General features: G+C 38.5%; 1 protein-coding gene across 5 annotated transcripts in view; it reads left to right on the top strand.

Moving 5' to 3' along the window:
- The window catches only part of nbas (NBAS subunit of NRZ tethering complex), a 325,125-nt gene that overhangs the window by 277,407 nt on the left and 20,538 nt on the right, over positions 1-27,180 (top strand). The window contains exons 50-52 of one of the 5 annotated variants that reach the window (XM_059981866.1): positions 20,048-20,192; positions 21,098-21,143; positions 24,266-24,739. In XM_059981866.1, coding sequence (XP_059837849.1) covers positions 20,048-20,192; positions 21,098-21,143; positions 24,266-24,309 — 235 coding nt within the window. In that variant the 3' untranslated portion in view covers positions 24,310-24,739. The other 4 variants (XM_059981867.1, XM_059981869.1, XR_009514327.1 and 1 more) reach the window with 4 other exon arrangements.

Raw genomic sequence — 27,180 nt, forward strand, 5'->3', positions numbered from 1 at the left:
CATCTACTATCAATACCCGGTTCCTGCCTTGTCCGCATATCCCTTGATTCCCCTATCCATGAGATACCTATCTAGCTCCTTCTTGAAAGCATCCAGAGAATTGGCCTCCACTGCCTTCTGGGGCAGTGCATTCCAGACCCCCACAACCCTCTAGGAGAAGAAGTTTTTCCTTAACTCTGTCCTAAATGACCTACCCCTTATTCTCAAACCATGCCCTCTGGTACTGGACTCTCCCAGTATCTTCAACATATTTCCTGCCTCTATCTTGTCCAATCCCTTAATAATCTTATATGTTGCAATCAGATCCCCTCAATCTCCTTAATTCCAGCGTGTACAAGCCCAGTCTCTCTAACCTCTGTGCGTAAGACAGTCCAGACATCCCAGGAATTAATCTCGTGAATCTACGCTGCACTTCCTCTACAGCCAGGATGTCCTTCCTTAACCCTGGAGACCAAAACTGTACACAGTACTCCAGGTGTGGTCTCACCAGGGCCCTGTACAAATGCAAAAGGATTTCCTTGCTCTTGTACTCAACTCTCTTTGTAATAAAGGCCAACATTTCATTAGCCTTCTTCACTGCCTGCTCCACTTGCTCATTCACCTTCAGTGACTAATGAACAAGGACTCCTAGATCTCTTTGTATTTCTCCCTTACCTAACTCTACACCATTCAGATAATAATCGGCCCAATCCTCTATCTTCCCACTAATTTTTGCTTTGTTGTATTCCCTTTCTTTTGCTTTTACAATAGCTTTGACTTCCCTTGTCAGCCACGGTTGTACTATTTAACCATTTGAGTATTTCTTCATTTTTGGAATACGCATGTCCGGCACCTTTCTCATTTTTCCCAGAAATGCATACCATTGCTACTGTGCTGACATCCCTGCCAGCAGCTCCTTCCAATTTATTTTGGCCAACTCCTCTCTCATACCACTGTTATTTCCCTTACTCCACTGAAATACTGCTACATCAGATTTCACTTTCTCCCTACCAAATTTCAAGTATTACTATTAAACTTAGTGAAGCTTATACATCAGTGGATACACTGCTGAACATGCACCTCTCAGATTTGCTGAGTGACAGATGGTATTACATCATTCACCATCCCATGTAGTTGGACTTCCCATTGAGTGCTGATGTAGGGTCTGATACCATGTAGATTTCAATAAGAATCCCATGCCTGCAGATCTAAAGGCAAAGGAAATCAAATATTAAGGATTAACTTTTGAAGTTTTGCTTTTTATGTATTTTTATTTTACTTAATATTTAAAATATTCTTTATATTTCAGACTGAATTAAATGCTTATGAATATGTAAAGAAAAAAGTCTAAAATATTTGACAACTTTTACAGGTGACTTAGCTGCACTCCAGCAAGCTTGGCTATTGAACCCTGTCTTGGGGTAGAGGTCTCTGCACTATGTCACCTGTTGATCTAATTGCCATCCAACACAAGTGTGCGTGAGATCAGGCCAGCATATCTCAACCAAGTGAATGCAGGATCATGGGGTTAATTGGTTCTACAACTCCAATTCCAGTGTTAGTTTATTCTCAGTTGCTGCTCTTTAATAACTATTTCTCCCTTTAACTGTGTTTGGCTTTGTTATGCCTTTCACTGAGTTATTCAACCATCCTCATGCTCTTTTGGTCCCTTTAATCCTTTTAATTACCTCACCAAGCTTGCCATTCACTAGTTTTCAATTTGTTGCAGCTTTTCAAAGAATCTAGTCATTTAGCCCTTATCTCTTTTTATTTTATTTGGATCTGTTTAATAGTTTATTTATCTTCAAGTTTTCAGTTGAAAAGAAATGTTAAGCTGTTTTTTTCTTTTTAGACATTGTTCTGACATTTTATAATGGACGTTAAGAATTTCAGAATTCTTAATTCACTTTTATTTGCATATGAATAGCTTGGGAAGGGCTTTAAAATCACTACATAGAATTGGCCACTGCTGTTGACTCAAGAGTCTTCAAACTTTTCCTTGCGTACTAACAGTTCCCAGAAACTGACCTCTTTATAATGCATTCTCAACGTTCACCCTGAATTTCACTGTACGCTGCTAATCCAGTCTCAAGAATAACTTAAGTAGTAGTAGTACAGTCTCATGCTGAAACGTCAACAGTCTAATCATTTCCATAGATGCTGCCTGACCTGCTGAGATCCTCCAGCATTTTGAGTGTGTTGCTTTGGATTTCCAGCATCTGCAGTATTTTCTCAGTTCCTCAGTTTAACATCATTCAACTGTACACATGGACGCTGCCAAGCGAAACAGCTTTCCTCTGGACCAAGGTGAACAACACAGGACAAAAAGTCTACACACAGGACACATAATTTAATATTACCAGAAATAAATTAACAAGTAATAAGGTGCAAGTACAATACAAATTATAAATGTAAACAGTAAAACACTACTGAGAATTCCTACGTAATGAGATCGTATGATGATTGTGGTTGCAGGGAGTTAGGTAGGGGGAAGAACCTGTTTTCCATCAGGACAACAGTTCTTGTCCTAATGCTACAGCACCTTCTGTCTGATACTAGGAGGTCAAAGAGTTTGTTGGGTGGATGGGAGAGATCATTGGCAATCTAAGGACCCTGCATACACAGCACGCTAGATAAATACCTCTAATGGTGGTCAAGGGACCCCGATGATCCTCACAGCAGTCCTTCCAGTCCTGTATAGGGACTTGCAGTCAGATGCTGTGCAGTTCCTGTCCCAGACAGTGATACAGGTGGTAAGGATGCTCTTGATAGCGCTCGTGTAAAAATTGGTTAAAGTGAAGGCAGTGGGGAGCCTCACTCACATCTATTTCCACAGAAAGTGGAGATGATGCTGTGCTTTCTTGACCAAATAGGTGTTGTTGATGGACCAGGCGAAATAATCCGTTATGTGCACTCCCAGAAACTTAGTGCTCCTAACTCTGTCCACAGAGGAGCCATGCATATGCAGTGAGGAGTGTTCAGCCTCCATCTTTCTAAAGTCCACAGTCATCTGTTTGGACTTACCTAAATTGAAATTCAAGTTGTTATGCTCACAGCATTCTACCAACAGTTTCACCTCCTCTCTTTGCTGTCTCATTGTCAATGAGACCAACCACTATTGTATCATCAGCGAACTTGATGATTTGGTTTGAATTAGATCTAGCGATGCAGTCATGCATCAGCAGAGCGAAAAGAAGCATGTTGAGCATACAGCCCCGGAAAGCACCAGTGCTCAACGTGATGGAGCTAGTCAACACAGACTAACTGTGGTCTTTCTGTCAAGAAGTCCAGGATCCAGTTACAGAGAGGGGCGTTGAGACCCAACAAGGAAAGTTTACACAACAGTCTCTGAGGGATGATTGTGCTAAAGTCAATAAACAGCATCCTGGCATATGAGGCACCATTTTCTGGGTGGGACTGGAGAGAGTGGAGTGCAAAACATTATGACATCACCAGTGGACCGATTTAAGTGATAAGCAAACTGGAAAGAGTCACACATTCCTTCCCCATATTAGAAACTAGGTACACACCAAACTAGCTGCAGTGTGACCCCATGTCCTATCTAACCACCATGAAACTCATGTGCTCAATTCCCTTTTATTAATCCTTCTCACCACTCCACATAATTAGGCTATCAAATACAGACATTCCTCTCCATATCCTATTATCTCCAAGCACTTGTGAGTGCAAGAACATTTTCTTGAAATTCTCCTCAGTTTCACAATGCCTCAAATACAACATCCTTCTATTCTGATAAAACTCATGTTGGTGTGCCTGTTAGTGGAAACATGGGACATTGGTTCATTTCAAGCACCAAAGGTTTACTTTTGACTATATACATCCCTCTTACAGGGCTCATATACAAACTTGGCTTGTTAGCTAACTCTGCTAACAGCCACATGACTCAACAGTGAGAAGGTCATGTTTCATAGACAATGTATGTATAGAGTTGGTGTGATTTCAGATTCAACCAAACAGATGTCAGAATGTTCTGATTACAAGAATCTTGATTTCAGCAAATGCTTTGTAAATACTACCATGCACAGTTATTGGTAATCCTTAAATGATAGATCATACACCAGCATAAAATTATGAAAAAAATGTATATTTGCCAATTTTCAACTTTATCAAACAGTTAACAGAGGAAGAAAACAAGTGATACAAGGGCCTATTATAGTTAAACAAATCCAAGTGTATACATCAACATTGGAGCTAATTTCTGGAGGAGTTGTGGGGGTGTATCACTTCACTCACACGCTGGACCCACAGACTGAGTGAAAGCACCCGTCTCCATCCGAATTTCCCTTGAAGACCATCTCAAATGAACTGGCTCTCTCAGGAGTATTGGAGCTATTCATCTGCACAAAGCACTTCTTGCAATGGGACTCTCCTTCCAACAGAATTCTGTGGCTTCTTCCCTTGTGCCTTGTTCTGCAGCTCCCACCAAACCAGACTGCTATCCTTCAGAAATCTGATCCTGCCCAGCTCTCTTGAATCTTCCACTGGGCAGAAAGTTACGATTGGCTGACACAACATTCCTAAGTTGGACAACATGGCTCCTCATCTTTAGCCAAAGCCAAAACACTTATACCAACAGGATGCACTGATTTTACAGAAAACTGCTAAAATAAAATACCTCACAGCAAAGCAGTAGAAATCAACATTCTCCCCCACCACCACCAAAAATAGTTGTATCCTCATGAATTTGGATCTTATTAAACCATTATTAATAACACAGTATTCAAATTAATTTTGTGATTATAGAACCCCCCCCCATCTCTTTGTAAATGTAAGTAAAGTATCTCACCATGGGAATTGACATAACACTTTGGTAAATGCTCTGCCAGCCTAGCTGGGGGTTTCCAGACTCTCTGAGACATTTTTTTATCTCATCTTCAGCTTCTCTAGCTTCAGCCACCTTGTGGTCTTTCCTGGCCACTAGACAAAGCCTCCCCCTGCCTATCACTCACACTTTCTAGGGACAAAGGTCTCCTGCCCCATGACTGAACGTAAGTTCCCTGATTTTAAGCAGGTCAAAATCTTCAACCTCTGCTGTTGCTAACTGGCACGACCTCTCTTGGAAAGGGGTCCTCGGTCACTCTAGTTATTCCTCCGGGACGTAACATGACAGGTTTAAACTGGATGTACCATACAGATCCTCTGTATGGTACCATACAGTTCTGCTCATCCTTCAGCTTAGGAGGAACGTGCACCTTTTCAGAAGTAGCTCTGAGCACTGGCTGAATGGACAAAGCTTTCAGAAAGTTTTCTCCATTTCTCTCCTTGCATGCTCCCATGAGCTTTCTCACAGTAGAAGTTCCCACAAGAATGGAAGCTCCACCTTTTTCAACTGGATCTGGGAAGACCAATAGTTTCAGTTACTCCAACATCTGCTTCCAAAAACTCCAGTTTCAATGACAAGTTTGTTTGGTGGATTTGGAGCTCCTTTCCGGGGAGCGCGCTAGGATGGTAGTGCAATATTGATACGCAGCAGCCTCTCCGGACTCTGGATTGGGGATTGCCAAATGTTAAGTGGATTTTCTGGTGTAGTCTGTGTTGTCATATGCTTTTGTGATCTCATTCTGGAGGAATGCTGTCTCATTTTTTAACTGCTTTGCACTTGTGGTTTCTAAATGATAATAATCTGAATCTGAAGTAGCCATCGTACAGGTACTCATCAGTACTAAGCCTCCAAATCTCAAGGGCACTGTAGGGCATCAGTGGTAAATGCGTCAAATACCGGTTATAAAAGGATCAATAAAGCAAAGTATCTTCAAAAACCTGTGTGAGGTATGGCTGTAGCATCAATATCTTCAATCTGTCTGGATCATCAGAGTTTGGATCCACGAAACCTTCAGGAATAGTGTTTTGCATTTTAGTTCTTCCACGACACACTGATTGGAATGTACCCTGTCTGAGGCACCAGCCTGTTCTGTTACAGGGTCCCTCTATAGTTTTGTTTCTTCTCTCTTTGATTAACTGCTGACTTACTTTACGAAGATTTTCCTGGCTCTCACGGTCTAGCTTGAAATGTCCATCTTCTCCACAGTTGTAATAGCAACTGTTAAAATGTTTTAACAGAAAGCTGTTAAAATAAAATACCTCACAGTATAGCAGCAGGAATCTTAACCAGGGCATTTATATATATAAATATGTGTGTGTGTGTGTGTGTGTGTGTGTGTGTGTGTGTGTGTGTGTGTGTCTATATATATACATACACATTTTTACCTTTGGTCTGGGGAGTTGATTGCCCAAGATTTTCAGTGACATCTCGCCAGTAAGATGTATATCTGAAAATCTTGGATAATCACTCCCAGATGAAAGGAAAGAATTGATTTTTCCTTATTATACATTTTTTCCAATAACATTAACAATTGTTTGTATACATTATATGCACAACCAACCAGGTATTTTATAAAGGTAAGGGGATGGTTTCACAATCATATGAACAGCTGATAGAGAGCTCTTGGATATATCATTGATATTTACAATACACCTTGTTCCCTGTTCCTGAGCAACAATAATTACCCTGTATTCTACCACTTTGTTTGCCCAGTTCGATTGTGCCCTATAAGGGAGACCTCTCTAGTCGATTTTGTTTGTAAAACCACAAAAATGGAATGTCATTAAGTCGCATGATACGTGGTCACTTGCCCATTTTGCAATATGCACGATTATCCTATGTTTCATGATATATCTACTCATGGTAGTGTAATGTTATTACACCATCAGTCTTTGGCTCAAGAGTCTTCGGCGAGGAGGCTGAGGGAGGAGACTATGCCAGGCACAATTGGAGAGGGTGACGACATGACCGCTAAGCTGGTTCAGTGTGCTACGTGCATGATATGGGAGGTCAGGGACACTGATGGTGCCCCCGGCTGCTACAGCTGTGGAAAGTGTGTCCAGATTCAGCTTCTGAAGGAGCGTGTTGTAGCACTGAAGAAAGAACTGGATGACCTCAGGTTTATCTGTGAAAACGAGAGTTTTCTGGACAGGACCTACAGTGAGGTTGTTACACCGAGGATACCGGAAGAGAGAAAGGGGGCGATGATGAGGAAGGAAAGGATGGTTGAAGTACAGGAGACCCCAGGGGTCGTACCTCTCGTAAACAGGTTCACCCTCTTGGAAGCTGTCAGGACAGAAGATACTGCCCGTCTGAGAGGCAGATAGGTCTGCAAGCCGAAAATTGGTGCAGAAGCAGAGCCAAGGAGTCAGACATCAGGAAGAGCCGTGGTAGTAGGGGACTCCATAATAAGAGGTACGGAAAGGGGTTTCTGCGGCAACAGGCGAGATTTAAGGATGGTGTGTTGCCTCCCTGGTGCTAGGATCCAGGACATCATGGACCAATTGCAGGGAATCCTCAAGGGTGAAGGTGAACAGCTGAAAGTGGTGGTGCATGTCGGCACAAGTGACATCGGGAAGAAGAGGAAGGACATTCTGCAGCGGGACTTCAGAGAACTTGGAAGAAGGTTGAAAAGCAGGACTTCCAGGGTGGTTATCTCTGGTTTGCTTCCAGTTCCTCGTGCTGGAGAGGGCAGGAACAGGGAGATAATAAATCTGAATGTGTGGCTGAGGAACTGGTGCAGGAAGCAAGGATTTACATTCTTGGACCACTAAGATCTGCTTTGGGGTAGGGATGAATTGTACAAAAGGGACGGGTTGCACCTTAATAGGCGGGGGACCAGCATTCTGGCAGACAGGTTTGCCACTGCAACACGGATGTGTTTAAACTAAGTAGTGGGGGGAAGGGGTTGAACTGGAAATATAAAGATGGAGTTAAAGGGAAAGTGAAAATAAGAAAAGTTAAAAATGACAACAGAATCAATGGTGTAGAAAGCTCAAGAAGAGATCATACAGTATGGCCAAGTGAAATAGGAATTGATATGAAAGGAGAGAGGAGTAACAAATTAAAAGTATTATATATGAATACGCGAAGTATCAGGAATACTTATAGAAGGATAAAATACTTAATAGAAGGATAAAATATATAGATAATACTTAATAGAAGGATAAAAAAAGCAATTGGATACAATAGGAATATTTCAAACAAACTGAGTCAACCCAAAAAATTTCCGAAATTGAAACCATATACGTAAAGTATGTTTAACTATGGGGTTGTCAATTCATTTTGGCAATTTAGAAAGAGCAAAGGGAAGAGAAGTCCCTAAAATAGAACCCAGTGCAAATCCTTGTTCTGATTTAATTTCCAGGTTCACCCAATGAGGGCTAAAAGATAAATCCCAATCCTTTAACCAACATATCAAATATCGGATATTAACTGCCCAATAATAAAATCTAAAATTAGGCAATGCCAATCCACCTTCCTTCCTTGCCTTCTGTAAATATTTTTTACCTAATCTAGGATTTTTATTCTGCCATATATATGAGGAAATTTTTGAATCAACATTAGCAAAAAAAGACTTCAGAATAAAAATTGGTATCGCTTGAAATATATATAAAAACTTGGGTAAAATAACCATCTTAATAGCATTAAACCGACCTATCAGAGATAAAGATAATGTTGACCATTTAGTAAACAAACATTTAATCTGATCGATTAAGGGTAAAAAATTAACCTTAAATAAGTCCTTATAGTTTTTTGTGATTTTAATCCCTAAATAAATAAAAGAGTCATTAACTAATTTAAAAGGTAAATTTCCATAAATTGGAACCTGTCTATTTAAAGGAAACAATTCATTCTTATTAAGATTTAATTTATACCCGGAAAAATCACTAAATTGAGCCAACAATGATATAACTGCAGGAATGGATTTCTCAGGTTCAGAAATAAATACTAATAAATCATCTGCATATAATGATAGCTTATGTATATCTGTCCCACGATTAATGCCAAAAATGTTCTGTGATTCTCTGATAGGAATTGCCAAGGGTTCTAAACCAATATCAAATAATAATTGACTAAGAGGACAGCCTTGTCAAGTACCCCGAAATAAATGAGAAAAGGGAGATCTTTGATTGTTAGTTAGCACCGAGGCTACTGGAGTATGATATATCAGTTTAATCCAGGAAATGAATGAAGGACTAAAATTAAACTTCTCAAGTACATTAAATAAGTATGGTCATTCAACTCTATCAAATGCTTTCTCCGCATCTAATGAAATGACACATTCTGAAGTGCTATGTGAAGGAGTATAAACAATATTCAATAATCTCCTAACATTAAAAAAAGAAGAGCGATTTTTAATAAAACCAGTTTGATCTTACGAAATAATTTGGGGTATTACCTTCTCCAACCTGGATGTCAGTAACTTGGAAAAGATCTTGGAATCTACATTCGATAAAGATATTGGTCTATAAGATGCACAGTCAGTAGGGTCTTTATCTTTCTTCAATATTAAAGAAATGGAAGCTCTATAAAAAGATTGTGGCAGATTGCCCAATCTAATTGCTTCTTCAAAATCCCTGCATAACCAAGGAGAAAGAGTAGCAGAAAAACATTTAAAAAATTCTACTGTATACCCATCTGGACCTGGTGCTTTCCCAGAATTCATAGAGGAAATAACCCCTTTAAATTCTGCATCCATAATAGGAGTATCTAATATTGAAAGATCATCTGATGATAATTTTGGAAAATTCAATTTCCCAAGAAAATTACACATGGTATTATGATCATGAGGGAATTCGGAATGATACAAGGAGGTATAAAAATCTTGAAATGATTTGTTTATCTCATCATGGTTAACTGTCAGATCCCCATTCTGCTGACGGATCTTAGTAATTTGATGTTTAACCAAAGCATTCTTCAATTGACTAGCTAACAGTTTGCCCGATTTATCACTATGTATATAAAAATCAGATCTGGTTTTCATTAGTTGATTTTCAATTGAAGATGTAAGTAATAAACTATGTTCCATTTGAAGTTCAACCCTTTGTTTGTAAAGCTCCTTACTAGGAGTAATCGAATATTTCTTGTCAATCTCTTTAATTTTATCAACCAATAAAAGAGTTTCCTTCTTAATGCGTTTTCTCAGACCAACAGAGTAGGAGATGATCTGTCCACGTATATATGCTTTAAAAGTATCCCAAAGTGTCCCGCAAGAAATATCATCCATGGAATTAGTTGAAGAGAAGAAATCGATCTGTTCCTTCATAAATTTAATAAAATCCGGATCTTGCAGTAAGGTAGAATCAAATCGCCATTGGCTAGCACTAGAAGCTGTATCCATAAATTTAATAGAAAGTTTTAATGGAGCATGGTCAGAGATGGCTATAATATCATAATTACAACCAATTACAGATGGAATAAAACAACAGTCAATAAAAAAATAATCAATTCTCGAGTAGGAATGATAAACGTGAGAAAAATGAAAACTCTGTCCTTAGAATGCCGAAATCTCCAAATATCAAAAATTCCATTATCAGTCAAAAAAGAATTAATACAAGTGGCCGACTTATTAGGTAAAGTCTGAGTAGATATAGATTTGTCCAACAAAGGATTTAAACAACAATTAAAGTCACCACCCATTATTAACTTATATTCATTTAGATTAGGTAGAGAAGTAAATAAGGACTTAAAAAATCAGGACAATCCACATTTGGAGCATAAACATTAACCATAGCAACCTTTTGTTAAAAAGTAAGCCAGTAATTAACAAAAATCTACCATTCAGATCCGAAAAGATATTGTGTTGGACAAATGCAATAGAGGAGTCAATAAAAATTGAAACTCCCTTTACTTTAGCATTCGAATTCGAATGGTACTGTTGATCCCTCCAAAACCTAAAAAAGCGATAATTCTCCTCTTTTCTCACATGAGTTTCTTGTACAAAAGTAACATGAGCATTAAGTCTTTGGAATACTTTGAAAATCTTTTTCTGTTTAATCGGATGGTTTAAGCCATTAGTATTCCAAGAGACAAAATTGATGGTCTGAGCCATATTTCTGAAATCAACCCTTTGGTATATAAAGGGTTAACCAAATTATGAATTCATGCACCCGGAAGAGGAACAAAAATAAGGGACAGACATTTTAGTAGTTTTAAATCAGCCCAAATGAAGAAACTAAAATAAACTGATGTAAGGAGCATAAGATTTAGAAAAAAAACCCCACCACCCACCCAAGAGGAAAAAAGATCACCCCAGCCAGGAAAAGGCTGGGGAAAAGGAGAGATGAAACTAAATCTACCCTCATATCAGCAGACGACAACTCCGTATATAAAGGATAAAAAAAAAGATTCACCCAAACTCTAAAGAAATAATAATCACTATACTAAAACCAAACTTCTTAATATAATTGATAGTAAAAAAAAACAAAAAGAATATAATCACTAGTAACTTATAAATCAGGTTAAAACCCAAACAAACCAAAAAAAATTTAAACTGTGATAAGAAATGCATTATAGAAAGAAGACGAGAAAAAAAAGGCGAAATCAAAAATAAAGCCAAAAATATTTTAGAGAAGAAACCGCCATCTTAGTAAAACAAAATTCACCTTCGAAGGATTAATAATAATGACCAAAGATAAAGTATAGTGGTTGAAGTAAGTAAAATAAAAAGATTAATATTTCAAAAAAAAAACTTTAATTAGAGTATAAAATATAGAGTAAACCTACACCAATAGCCAGAAACAAAATCTGGTTTTTGGAAACAAAAACCATCTTGCATGATCAAAATCACTCATTTATTAGAGATGAGAATCCGTAGCAGCAGGGAAGTTCTCATTCTGAAAGCTTCTCGCTTCAGATATAGAAAGGAAAACACGCCATGGTGCATTCGGAGGCGAGATTCTGAGCTTCACAGGGTATAAGAGCGCAGGTTTTAGATTTTTCTCATAACATTTGGACATCAGAGGTTTAAAAAGAAGCCTTGCCTTCATTACTTCTGGACTAAAATCTTCCACTAATCGAAAATTGTGATCTTGAAATTTGACCATCCCTACACGCTGAGCCACACGTATAAGTTGCTCTTTAACATGCACATAGTGAAATTGGACAATTACAACTGGTGGTTTAGCTGAAGCACTTGGTGATCAACGCTAATTCTGTGAGCACGATCAAGTAACAGAGGACTGTCTGGGAATACAGAAGGGAACGCATCCTTTAAAAGTTGAGCAAAGTACTTCGAGGGGTCCCCTTGTTCAATACCTTCCGGAGACCAAGTATGCATAAGTTCTGTCTTCTGGACCGATTCTCAAAGTCGACACTCTTGGCCTTAAGTGTTTCCACCTGTTTAATTGTCGAAAGTAATTTCTGCTCCAGTTTTTCAATGATCAAGTCTCGCTTCCGAGCGTCCTCTTGCAAAGTTGCAATTAGAACTTGCTGCTGGTTAACTACTGAATCCGTCTTATCCATATAATCTTGAAAAGCTTTTATATCTTGTTTAAAAATTTGTCGTCGTTCTTCAAATTTTTCATTTAAAACCTCCAATAATATTTCATAAGTCAATTCAGTGCACTTAGGATCGGTCTTTTTCTTCTTCCCATTCCCATTAGGATCCTTCCCAGGTTCTCGCCCTTTAGATCTAAGAGCCATTTCTGTATTCATTTCTTCAAAAATTCACAATAAACTCTTAAAGATAAGTCCAAAAAAGTAGCAAAGTAAGTTAAATAAGGGTGATCATAGGTTAAAAAAAGTAAAGGTTATGGAGCGAATCTGAAACGTGCTCACTCCATGTGCGTCTCCTGCTGACCGGCAGTGTGAAATGTCAGGAGGATGTTATGAGAATGCAGGGTGACTTGGACAGGTTGGGTAAGTGGGCAAATGTATGGCAGATGCAGTTTAATGTGGATAAATGTGAGGTTATCCACTTTGGTGGCAAGAACAGGAAGGCAGGTTACTATCTAAATAGAATCAGGTTAGGAAAAGGGGAAGTACAACGAGATCTAGGTGTTCTTGTACATCAGTCAATGAAAGAAAGCATGCAGGTACAGCAGGCAATGAAGAAAGCTAATGGCATGCTGGCCTTTATAACAAGAGGAATTGAGTATAGGAGTAAAGAGGTCCTTCTGCAGCTGTACAGGGCCCTGGTGAGACCCCACCTGGAGTATTGTGTGCAGTTTTGGTCTCCAAGTTTGAGGAAGGACATTCTTGCTATTGAGGGAGTGCAGCGTAGGTTCACAAGGTTAATTCCTGGAATGGTGGGACTATCATATGTTGAAAGATTGGAGTGACTGGACTTGTATACACTGGAATTTAGAAGGATGAGAGGGGATCTGATTGAAACATATAAGATTATTAAGGGATTGGACACGCTGGAGGCAGGAAGCATGTTCCCGCTGATGGGTGAGTCCAGAATTAGAGACCACAGTTTAAGAATAAGGGGTAGGCCATTTAGAATGGAGATGCGGAAAAACTTTTTCACCCAGAGAGTAGTGGATATGTGGAATGCTCTGCCCTAGAAGGCAGTGGAGGCCAAGTCTCTGGATGCATTCAAGAGAGTTAGATAGATCTCTTATAGATAGCAGGATCAAGGGATATGGGGAGAGGGCAGGAACAGGGTACTGATTGTGTATGATCAGCCATGATCACAGTGAATGGTGGTGCTGGCTAGAAGGGCTGAATGGCCTACTCCTGCACCTACTGTCTATTGTCTATGAACCTGGGTTCAGTTCTGGAAGAAACCTGGTTTTTCCGGGTGCTTCAATTTCCTCCCACATTCTAGCGATGTATGGATTGGAAGGTTAATTGATCATATGGGTATAATTAGTTAGCATGGGCTCATTGTGCCATAAAGTGCCTGTAACTATATTCTAAGTAAAAAAAAATGTTTCCCTATTTGTTACAATGCTGCTTTTGTCCTGGCCCCTTCTAACAATTAGCTAAATTCCACTATGGCTATCCTAAATATTATTATCTAGTGTGAGCCATAAACAATTTTAAAAAAAGCATTGACACATTTTTTTTCACCTTTCTATGGACTGTAAGTCAGACCCTGTCACAATGCTTTGTTGCCCTGGTAAGTAGCTATTGCACCCACCTTGAAATTATTAGCAAGGGAGAGTTCACAAGCATAAACAGAGTGAGGCTTGCATGCACATTTTAATTTGTACAACTAGATAAAACAGCAGTACTCTATTGTACCATATACCAATCATTTAAATAGCTCCGATTTCACCTGATAACTGTTGAAAACTTTTCTCTTTCGTTGCTTAGTTCTTCTCTAAAAGCTGTGTTCTGCAGCCAGCCTTACAAAGCAACGTCTGAAAGCTGAGACAGAGAGAAAAGAACATTATCCTCATAATCCAGCATTAGCATGTTTCCAATCTAATTCTAATTCTTTCTGGCAAACAGTATTTCCTGAAGTTTCAAAGTTAATTGTTAAGGGCATTACACAGCCTTTTTGTGATTAAAGTACCTGATTGCTCCCTGGCTTTTGATTATGAAACATTGCAGCAAGTACACAATGTACCTATGGTCCTTTTATCGGAACCTCATGCAGTACTTCGTCTCATTCTAATAGTTCGTTATTTCACAATATTTAGATGCAAAACATTGCACATGAATTTAAAATAAGTCACTTCTTGCTTCCTTCTTTTGTGTTGTAAAATAAGTCATTTTTAACTAAATAATTTCATCATTTTTATATTTCTCAAGTTCTATTATTAATGAGATTTTTGCATTTGAGGTTTTGCCCAGCATTATGTGGATATGTACGGTAATCAACAGTTGTCATGGATCTCTCATTGGGTTGGATAGAATTAATCTCCTTTGTATTTCTGATAATACCAAGATTAACTGGTGGCTAAAGTATTCCGATTTAAAGACCATGATCCTTCTAGACATAAAAGTAAACTTGGATCATCCAGAATAGCTATAAAATGACTGTTGTGCAGATAATCATACTCTTGTCAAATATAATTTTAAAGATTTGATTGTATTTAATCTTATCATTGTGGCTGTAGATGGTACCAATGCAACTACTGATTTTGTTATCAAGGTAGTCAAATTAGGAATAAATTGTTTGTGAAAGACTGTTTTTCTACTGCAGTAAATGTATATCACAAGATGTTGCATTTTTCATGTAGTTTGAAACGGAATAAATTGTAAATTGAATCATACTGGCATGCTTCAAAATCAGTGCATTGTTTTCCCTTTGATTCCCAGTCACATGTTGCAGAGACAGGTCCAGCTTGGTAACGTTTCCCAGCTTTGTCGTGTAATTGAAAATACATTTACTAGTTCACTTTGCATTTTCTAAAGTTTTAAACATTCCAATTGTTGCACTAAACTAGCTGCAATTGTTCAAGCAGCTTGCTGTTAAAAAAAGCTCCGATTTTCTTTTTTTTTTCAATCTTTTTATTATTATTATTATTAATATCAACAAAATAAAATTGGTACATAGATAATGGGATTACAAACATACACAATTCAATTGAACATGAAAGAATATATAAGCAATGATTACAGTATAAATGGGTATTCCCAAATCATAAATGATACAATATACAAATAAACAAGACAAACCTATGTATATCATAATATATAAGAAAAAAAGAGAAAAAAATTATGCAAAAAAAACTAATCTAATAATCTAGTAACTAATAGGGGAAAAAAACAATAAAAAAGAAAAAAGGAAAAAAAAGAAAAAAATGGAAAAAGAAAAAAGGCTGTTTATAATATCTCACAAAAATATAAAGTCATCAGTGTCGTCAACTCCGATCCCCTCAACATATATAGAATCAAAACTGGAAAATCAAATAGGCCTGGAACAGGGTCATATTACATCATATGAAAATATTGAATAAATTTTTATTCCTATATAAATCCTATTTGTGATAGATGTAAGTCTGAGATAGCGACTTTAACTCATATGTTCTGGTCGTGTCCGCTTTTGGAAAAATATTGGAAAGATATTTTTGATATTATCTCTGTGGTATTGAACACTGATTTACAACCTCATCCTATTACTGCAAATTTTGGTTTAGTAATGATGGACTCACTCCATTTATCCTCTTCCACCTGTTGAATGATTGCATTTCTTACACTAATGGCTAGAAGATCTATTTTGTTGAATTGGAAAGAAATTAATCCTCTTACTGTAATTCATTGGTTTTCTCAAGCTATGTTATGTCTACATTTAGAAAAAATTAGAAGTGGTGTATTTAATACTTCTATTAAATTTGAAAAGATATGCTCTGATTTTCTAATGACACTAAAATTTAGAAATACTGTACATTAATTGTACTTTCTATTAAATTTAATGTCTGGAAAAGAATTTACACTTCAGGGCAGCATGGTGGTTAGTGTAATGCTTTAGAGCATTAGCTGTAAGAATGGGATTCAATTCCCATTGCTGTCTGTAGGGAGTTCGAATGTTCTCCCTGTGACTGTGTGGCTTTCCTCCAGGTGCTCTGGTTTCCTCCTACATTCCAAAGATGTGCAGGTTAGCAAGTTGTGGGCATTGTTAGCACGACAACACTTGCAGACTGCATGATCCTTGGACCGTGTTGGTCGTTTACACAAATGAAGCATTTCACTGTTTTGATGTTTCGATGTACATATGAAAAATAAAGCTAATCTCTAAAGCATAGATTAAAGATTCATAGATTGAATATACCCAAGGAGAGATATTGTATAGTGCAAAATTACAGTAATTCTAATACTTTTGTAAATTATAATAAATGTTTCCATTTTGGGCATTATAATGTACATCATTGGAACCAATGATAGTAAGAGGAATATAGGCATCAAATTCCAGAGCCTACTTGGTTAAAGCCTACTGAAGTAATTAGGAGACCATGAAGCCAGAATTGCAGTGGAGTGCTGGAAGAGTTACAAACACGGTGAACAGAAAAGCCATTGAGGGATTTGAACACATGAATAAGAATTTTAAACTTAAGTTGGGTGGATAGCACTTGGTGATATTAGGAGTATTCACAGCCGAGCTTAGGATGAGCTGGTGACAAAGTGGACAGAAGGGTATGAATGCTATGCAGCTTCAAGAGGACAAAGTTAATTGAAGAAGGGTAATATTACAAAAGGGAAAATTGCCAAAAACAGTAAAATTGGTAAATAGTTTTAGTATTGTCTCATGTATTGACAACAGACAATAGACAATAGGTGCAGAAGTAGACCATTCGGCCCCTCCAGTCTGCACCGCCATTCTGATATTGAGGTACAGTGAAAACCTTGTCATGCATGCAGTTCATACAGATCAGGTTGTTACACTGAGGGCAGAACAAGGTAAAAGAATAACAGAGTACAGAATAAAGTATAACACCTACAGAGAAAGTGCAGTGCAGGTAAACCAAAAGATTCAAAGTCATAACGAGGTAGATTGTAAGGTCAAGAGTCCATGTTATCCTACAAAAATCTGTTCAGTATTCTTATATCAGCAGGCTAGAAGCTGTCCTTGAGCCTGGTGGTATGTGCTTTCAGGCATTTGTATCTTCTGCATGTGGGAGGGTTCAGGAAGAAGAGAGATGTCCAGGGTAGGTTGGGCCTTTCATTTGTGTTGGCAGTGTGAAGTATAAACAGAGGCCACAAAGGAGAGGCTGGTTTCCATGATGTGCTGAGTCGACAGCTTTCTGTAGTTTCTTACAGTGATGACAATGTAGTTGTGACAGGACAGGCTTTTAGGTGATGTTCACTCCTAGGAACTTGAAACTCCCAGCACTCTGGACTTCACCTCAGTTGATACAGTTAGGAGAATGTAAACTGACCCCTTTCTGAAGTCGATGTCCACCTCTTCTGTTTTGCTAACATTGAAGTAAAGAATGACCCCATGCCATTAGGATCTCTATCTTCTTCTTGTACTTTGACTCATCATAATATAAGATACAGCCCATTATGATAGTATCATCTGCAGACATGTAGATGGAGTTTGAGCAGAATCTGACCATGCAGTCATGAGTGTACAGGAAGTAGAGTTGCAGGGCACCAATGTTGAGAATAATCTGTGAAAAATTGCCCTTATTTTTGTTGCATATCAGTCTGAAGACTTGTGTCTTTTCTCTCTCAAAGCTGCACCCAACCATAATTAAAGCATGATATTGCAGCTAATAGAGTTGTTGATCAGTCGTGGTCCAGTGATCCACGTTCAATTCTGATCTCCAGTGCTATCCGTGTGGAGTTTGCATATTCTTCCTGTGGCACAAGCATTTCCCCCAGTTATATTAAGTACTCTGAAGTCCAAAAGTTATCCACTGCAGACAGGACACTGCATATTCTATAATCTTGAGCAACTAAAATTCTGCTGGAGGATCTCAGTGGATGTATTGTGGACTTGGTAGTGTGGAGGAGCAGAGGGATCTGGGGGTACATGTCCACAGATCCCTGAAAGTTGCCTCACAAGTAGATAGGGTAGTTAAGAAAGCTTATGGGGTGTTAGCTTTCATAAGTCGAGGGATAGCGTTTAAGAGTCGCGAAGTAATGATGCAGCTGTATAAAACTCTAGTTAGGCCACACTTAGAGTACTGTGTCCAGTTCTGGTCGCCTCACTATAGGAAGGATGTGGAAGCATTGGAAAGGGTACAGAGGAGATTTACCAGGATGTTGCCTGGTTTAGTGAGTATGGATTATGATCAGAGATTAAGGGAGCTAGTGCTTTACTCTTTGGAGAGGAGGAGGATGAGAGGAGACATGATAGAGGTGTACAAGATATTAAGAGGAATAGACAGAGTGGACAGCCAGCGCCTCTTCCCCAGGGTACCACTGCTCAGTACAAGAGGACATGGCTTTAAGGTAAGGGGAGGGAAGTTCAAGGGGGATATTAGAGGAAAGTTTTTCACTCAGAGAGTGGTTGGTGCGTGGAATGCACTGCCTGAGTCAGTGGTGGAGGCAGATACACTAGTGAAGTTTAAAAGACTACTAGACAGGTATATGGAGGAATTTAAGGTGGGGGGTTATATGGGAGGCAGGGTTTGAAGGTCAGCACAACATTGTGGGCCGAAGGGCCTGTAATGTGCTGTACTATTCTATGTTTTGTGTTCTATTCTATGTAGCAGCAACTGTGAGAAGAATTTTCAGTATTCAAGTTGACTCCAAAGGTGTTCAGATTGATAGATTAGTTTGCCCCAGTGTGTAAGCAAGCAGTGAGATTGATAGGAATGTAGAAATGTCAGTAGCGGATTAGAATTATTCTAATGAGCCAGCAGAGGTTTGATGGACTTAAATAGCAGCCTCCTACAATAGGTCATATGAAATCATTTACATGTTCTCAATGGAAACTGCTGTATTTTCTTGTATTGATGCATATTTTTCATACTCTTTCATATTTTTCAACAGAGACATCTGCGAATACAGATTAATATTTCCTTGAAAGTGGCATCACATGTAGAGAGGGTTGTAAAAAAGCCTTTGGCACATTGGCCTTCATAAATCAATTTATTGACTACACGAATTGGAAAGTTATGGTGAAATTACATAAACATTGGTGAGGTCTAATTTGGAGCATTGTGTGCAGTTTTCATCACCTACCTACAGGAAAAATGTAAATAAGATTGAAAGAGTGCAGAGAAAGTTTACAATGTTGCCAGGTCTCGGGGACCTGAGTTTCAGGGAGATGTTGAAAAGGTTAGAACATAGAAGATTAAGCGTAGATTTGATAAACGGTTTATAGATAGTTTAAATGCAAGCAGACTTTTTTCACTGAGGTTGGGTGAGACTACAACTAGAGGTCATGGGTTAAGGGTGAAAGGTGAAATGTTTAAGGGGAACATGAGGGGTTCTTCTTCACTCAAAGTGGTGAGAGTGTAGAGGAGCTTCCAGCACAAATGGATGCAGATTCAATTTCAACATATAAGAAAAATCTGGGTAGGTATATGGGTGGGAGAGGTGTGGAGGGCTATGGTCTGAGTGCAGGTCAATGGAATTAGGCAAATTAATGGATTGGCTTAGACTCAATAGGCCAAAGGGCCTGTTTCTGTGCTATTGTGTTCTATGACTCTATCTCGAACTCAATGACTACTTTATGACAGCAAAGGAAGCCATTCAACCCATTGAATCTATGACAACTCTCACAGAAATTCCCATCCCTGCTACCTGCAATACATTCCTTTAAGTTGTACACAAGAATCTAGATGTAGCTTTAAAATCTTGGAAATGTTTATTATGGGTATGTTGATGAAATACAGTTGAAGTTTCCTAATTAAACTATCTCTGCTCCTCTAGATTAAGTGAGAAGGATAATGCTTGGATTAAGCTCGTCACTGCCATGTTGGGAAAATGCAATCCTGAACACAAAATTACCATTGGTAATGAAATACTTGGCATCTGCCGGTCTCTTTACTTGACAAAGCACAAACTACCAGTTCAGGTAATTTTTTAAATCTTCTTTTAAAGATGAATCTAAAGTATGTCATGAAAGACAGTTTTGTTAGTAAAAATGCAGTTAGAAATTTAATTACGCACAATAGACTAGCAGCATTACATTTGTATGAAAATTCTAAATTGTAATTTCCTGTATGATCTGAACTTTTATTTGTTGCAATTCAGTACGAATCTAGCATCTGAAAACTAGGTAGCAATGGAGTTACTGGCACCAGCAGTAGCAGGAATGTACACACCATGATCTGTACCTTATGGCCAGACATATCCTCACTTTGCCATTCTTGTCAATGAAGAATTGCAGATGGGCATGCAGAGAACAGACTCAGGCATGCCTAAAAATGAGTTGCCATGTGAAGAAGCTTCTGTTATATTTTTGTGTATTTGCCCAATTTAAATTCTCCTGAAGCCTCCATGCAAACTCCTCATAATTTACAGTATTATTCTACCCGCTTTCATGTCATTGGTAAACTTAGAAATATTACATTTGACTTGCTCATCCAAATCATTGAAGCACATTATGAATACTTGGGGCCCAAGCACTAATTCTTGTTACTCCACCAGATGCTACCTGCCTTCCCAATAAAGACCAATTTATTTCTACTCCGTATTTTCCCTTATAAAAGCCTGCAGCATTTTCTCCTGTTGTTGTAAATAGATTGTAGTTCCCTGTATTCTCTCTCCTTATGTCTTCAAATTGTGGGGTTACATTGACCATGCTCCCAATCTGCAGGAATACATAATCTCTACAAAACTGGAAAATAATAACGTGCCCACGGTTTCCATAGCCACCTCATTCATAATCATGAAATGCATGTTATCAGGTCTTGCTTTGGATTTCAGTTTAATTAATTTCTCCAACTCTGTTTTCTTCCTAATACCCATTTCCTTCAGTTCCTCCTCTTCCCAGATGTTCCCAAACGTTTCTGGAAGACTATGTGTATCCTTTTCTATAAAGATGCACCCAAAGTATTTGTTTAATTGTTCTGTCATTCCCAGCGCCGTTAGATCACATTGTTAAGCATGACAGTGTTATAAATTACTCAGATCTGTCCTTCTCACAAAAAAATGAGAAACATCCAATCTAGGTAATTACTGTCCATTCAGTCCTCAGTCAGACAGCAGCAAAATGATGGAAGGTGTCATTAACAGTCCTGTCAAGTGCAATTAGTCATCACTTTTGGTTTCAATGTGGCCACTTGGTTTCAGACCTCATAGCAATCTTATTCCAATCACAGACCAGAAATTTGATATCCAAGGATGAGGGGAAATACATCAAGTTAGCACATGATTGAGCATGGCATCAAAGGAACTTGTAAAATTAAAGTCACTGAACTTCAAGGGAGTAAATACTGTAATGGTCGGAGTTGTATTGTGTGCAGAAGAAGATGGTTTGAATGTTGGAGGTAATTTATCTTGCAACTGGTCACTACTGCAATGTCTTTGTCCAAAGTATCTTCAGGTTCTTCTCATGAACTTCCTTCTATTGTAATTGCAAAAGAGCGGATGTTCACTCATAATTGCGCACTCTTCAGTTCGGTTCACTTCTTCACAAAGGCAGCAACCCCTGTTTGTTTGTGGCAAGATTTGGATAACATTCAGGTATAGGGCGGTATCAGCAAAACGTCTTGTGTTTTTGTAACATTGCCTACTGCCTTTGTTGTACAAATGGCCATCTCCGAAGAGTGCATTGAACCATCTATCCAAGACACCAATTAGGACTAACCTCCCAACGATCATCCTAAACATTAATTCTCTACACTGGTGACTGTCGTATATACTATCTGCAAATTGCAATGTTGTTTCTCACCATTGCTACTCCAACTGTACTTCCTAAGCCATTGAACCTATACCGGCAGATAAAGCAAGAGCTTCAGAGTGAAGCTAACTCTTGACATCAAATGTTCCCCTCCAAGTCACAAAGCATCCTGACTTGGAAGCATATCACTGACCTTTCATCCACCCTGGATATAAATCCTAGAACTCCTCTCCAAATAAAACAATGTTTTTTTTATATATATGAAGCTTGCTTGCTGCCACCTTCCTGAGGGAAATTACAATTGGGGTATAAATATTGGTCTTGACAGCAAGGAAAATGAATGAATAGACATTAAATAAAAAAGCCGAAGTCACAGCACTTAGAAAAGTTTGAAGTTAAGCTCTCTCAAGTGTTTATAATGCTAGCTGGTGCATTTGTCACTGAGAACTCAAGGCATCCTCTTGAGCTGTGACACCTGACACAGGTCTAAAACCAGAAGCTTCATCAAAGTAAAATATAGTTTTCATAGATCTGGGCAGCTGCACTGTAATCTCCAAAATGTTACTTGGTTGCTGTATAATTCTGCCATCAGTAGAATGAATAAGCAGCAGGAGTAAAAAATATTGGCAGTGATTCCAAATCTCAAATGTTACCTGCTATACTGGAGCTGCAGAAAAGAAGGCAAGTTCAAAATATTTTTTTTAAAAAACACACATTCATTGAGTCCTTACTGGAATCTTTTCTGAAAACTTGTTCCTAATGATCTGGCTTACAGTCCCTATATCTCCTTTAACCCTCGCATCAGGAGTTTTCTCCAGCAGAATGTATTCTCCACAAATGAGAAATCCAACTAACTTACATTATTGCTTTAAAATAAACTTTTTTGCTGTTTATTTTTCTTTTTCAGATGTATACGTGCATAAATTGCTTTGAAAAAAGAGACTTTTTTTATATTGAATTGCTTCTGAAATTGAGATCACTGTATATCCCCTCTTAAAGGGGCATGATGTGCCTTTAGATGCAGTATGATTTTTGCATGAGGAGGATGAGATAGGAAAATTACCTTGACAGCTGATTCTAGATTTAATACCATCTCCCCCGAGAACTTTGAACTTTGCACAGCCTGTAATGAATCTTATAGACTGTGAACAGAACCTTGGCTATAGTTGAGAGTAGAATGAGAAAATTCCAACATTTCATAGTGGGAGAAATTCTTTAAATAGGTATAATTTTATACAAATTAATTGAGATACATGTATTCCTTTTGTCATCTTTGTTTTATTATAATCAGGATATCAAACCAAGCAATGTCTGTTTTTCTTGCTGCTTGGGCAAAAAATTGCTGTGTACAAAGTTATCCAAAATTCTACATTTCACTGCTTATCTGAAATTCAGCTCTGGTGATCCACGTTTTCTTCTCCTGGTAACCTGTGATGTCTCCCAGTTCTGTAATAGTACAACCCATCCTTCATCAATTACTGCCAGCTCCTGCCCTTTTAGCAGGTTGCACTGGTAGGGTTGCATGCTGAGCAAAAAAACTTTGTCTGGTGACCTTTGTTGGCACCAATCCAAGCTCCACCAATAGTTGTCTCTGCACCTGAACTGCAAGAAGCAGAAAGGCTCAGGTTAAATGAGATCAAGGGAAGAAATAGGGTTCTGTGCTCAATCTGCCACGTGGTGGATGTGGGGTGAGGGTGTTGGGGAAGAACTACTGTAGGATAATGACCATTTAGGGATCTTTATTGTTCATGCCTGATTAGAACCCTGTAGCACCACATGATAGGAAACCTTATGTTTAAGACTCTTATCCTGGTTAAGATTCTTATTGCTCTGCTGTAGGAATTACATTTTAGCAGTGCTGTAAAATCAGTCTGTACTACTCTCAGCTTGTTTGAGTTTGTGCTGAGATAAGAAACTTTGTTATTTAACTTAGGAATGTAATGTGTAGATTTGGGAGGAGGTTCTAGAGGACGCGGGCAGCAGCTGGAAGAAAATAGGGAAAAAGATGGCTGACGATGCTGTCCCTGTTGCACAAGGTGCTTTGTGCAGATGAATGGCCTCAGGAGGGAAGAACTGATACTCCTGTGGGAGACCCATTTGTTCAAGATGGATTCTGAGTGACATTTAGAAGGTGGTGTGTGCTTCAGATCGAGGGTCCAGCATGGGAGTGACAGACAAGTTCAAGATGAGCTCCAACTTAAGTGCACATTTGACTGTTTAAGAGTAATGGGCCCTTTTTGTTTTTCTCTTTCATTTAATAACTATTTGCTTAACTTAACATTCTCAAATATACCTACTTTTAGTGGTATGCAGTGTACGATCTGGTAGTTCTGTTATATGGTGGTAAGATACAATCTAGATGGTTGTGGCTGAGTGAAAACATGGGAATAAGCAGGATCTCTGGCTCAGGGCTAGTGGTGAGTATGAATGTTAGTACTGGGAGGGCTGTCCAATAACGGCTACAGTTCAAGGTATACTAGCTACTCATTATTAAGGTAGTGATGGATCAAATTTTTTTTTTTAACTTAAAACCAGTAACAGATCTGTTTCTATGCAGCGGACAAGCCAGTGACTGATGGAAGGGTTGATGCCAATCTTTGCCCCAATCCACTCGTCCTGATTGCCAACACGACCCTCAGTAGCATTCACCTCTCTTTGAAATACACAAAAGTCTGCCTCACCATCTTGTACCTGTGCTGAAGCTAACCAATGTGATTTTATTGGCTGAAAAACATGTTTTCATCACCAAGTTAGCCTTGTTTTTTTTTGTTGCTGAATTTGAAACTTGCAGACTTAGCAATGAAGAACCTTACTTGATGTACAGTATTTTCAACTATAAAAGGATCATCTGGGAATGGCTGCACAGATTCATGCTATTAACAAGACAGAAGCTGCTATTAAAAACTTCACTGAAGCACAACTATATTCAAACTTTCTTTAAGAAGAATTGATTGCACTTGAGAGATCAGGGTACAATCAAGATAAGTTATTTGGTTTAATACCACAGAATAACACTGTGCATAAAGATTACTGTTTATATAAAATGTCTAGTGATAGAATTTGCAGAGAGACTGTTTTATTCCCACAATATTCTGTAACAATAAAGAAAATTAAGGCTTTTAGTATTGTCAGTCAAGTTGAAGAATAAACTTTGCATGGGCAGATTCATGGCTTTGTGAGCTCACTGATGAGACACATAGCAATTGGTTCTTTGCAGGAATAGATTCTTAGACACTGGAAAATTGTAAGTTACCTGAGATGTTGCCATCTGGCCTACATTGCAGCCACTACTGTTGGATAATGGACCATTGTTGGCTAGGTCAGTTCTTCCAGCTCATTTAATTTATAACTGAAGTCCCTTCAATAGTCTACAATTTTCTCCTTTGGTGTCAGCTTTGCTGAAAGTTTCTCACTAACTGCTCTTTCTGCTGGGCTTACCAAATTAATCTGACTGGACAGAAATCTTCAAGGAGCAGTGTCTCAGAAAGGCAGCGTCCATTATTAAGGATCCCCAGCGCCCAGGGTACGCCATTTTCTCATTGTTACCATCAGGTAGAAGATACAGAAACCTGAAGGCACACACTCAGCGATTCATGAACAGCTTCTTCCCCTCTGCCATCCAACTCCTAAATGGACATTGAACCCATGAACACTATCTTACTTTTTTAATATATATTCTGTTTTTGCACGATTTTAATCAATTCAATATACATATACTGTAATCAATTTATTTATTTATTTTTACTTTTTTTTCTTCTATATTATGCATTGCATTGAACTGCTGCTGCTAAGTGAACAAATTTCACAACACATGCTGGTGATAATAAACCTGATTCTCTTTCTGATTCTGATCTCCATGACAAAACACACAAAATACTAGAGGAATTAAGCAGATCAGGCAGCATCCATGAAAATTAACAAGCAGTGAACATTTTGGGCAGAGACCCTTCTTAAGGATTGAACCTTCCGCCTACAAACCTCTGGAGTAATTGTTCACAAGTTATGTGTCAAAACTGTTAAGATATCTTTATTTAGTACATTTGACTATACCTGACACTCTGAAGTAACTGCAACTATTAAAAATCAAAATAAGCTCTTTACAAAGTTATACATGTTCTTAAAGATGCAAGGTTTTAAATAATTATAAAAGGACATTCAAACAAGCAGAAATATAATCATATCCAGATAATCTGCACTCAGGTGAAATAGCTTTACTAGAACTAATCTAGCTCAGATTCTATACATATCCTTTAGTAAAAGTGCTGGAGTTTGCAAACATTTGTGCTCTGTCATTGAATTCCTTGTGAAATCCAGAGGCAAATAAAGTCAGTAAATCGTTCAGGACCTACAGATGCCCAGTGTGTGGTGGCACATGCTGAGTGAGTAAATGATATCAGATGGCCATTGTTTCACTCCATCCAATTTCTAATCCAACTCCTCATCATCACCCTGTATGCTTCTATCCTCTGACCTTTGCTTTGCAGTCTGCCCATTTCACTCTCTGTCTACTCTCTTTATCCTATACCTGTCATCCTCTATAATTAAAAAAAAAAGCCATCAACTTCATGGCAAATCTGCCAGCTTCTCAACTCCATCCCACCATTCTCACCTCTCTGACACACCAGCAGATCTATTTTGAGAAAGGTTTTAATCAGAGCCTTCACCTTGATGACCTGTCCCACAAGCATCTTAGAATATATGAGTACAGGTAGTTTATAGATATATGTGTGTAAAGACTTTTTTAGTCCTTATCAAAGTGAGAGCTGTTCAGGCCAGGAATAAACCTCTGCAACACACACAGAATGCTGGAGGAACTCAGCAGGCCAGGCAGCATCTATGGAAACGAGTAAACAGTCAACATTTCAGGCAAACATCCTTTATTAGAATTGGAGAAAAAAAGATGAGAAGTCAGAGTAAGAAGGTGGGAGGAGGGGAGGAAGAAATGCAAGATGGTAGGTGATAGGTGAAGTAAAGAGCTGAGAAGTCGATTGGTGAAAAAGATGAATGAGTGGAGAATGGGTTATCTGATGGGAGCAGACAGAAGGCCATGGAAGAAAGGGAAGGGAGGGAAGTGATGACAGTTATGGAAATAAGGTGAGAGAGGGAAATGGGAATGGGGGAATAGTGAAGGAGAGGCGGGAGGGGGGACAATTACTGGAAGTTCGAATAAATCTCATCCCATTTTAGGAAAGGACTTCCTGGGTCAGAAGAAGCAGTC

This window comes from Hypanus sabinus, chromosome 10 (assembly GCF_030144855.1).
Source record: "Hypanus sabinus isolate sHypSab1 chromosome 10, sHypSab1.hap1, whole genome shotgun sequence".
Lineage (NCBI taxonomy): Eukaryota > Metazoa > Chordata > Chondrichthyes > Myliobatiformes > Dasyatidae > Hypanus > Hypanus sabinus.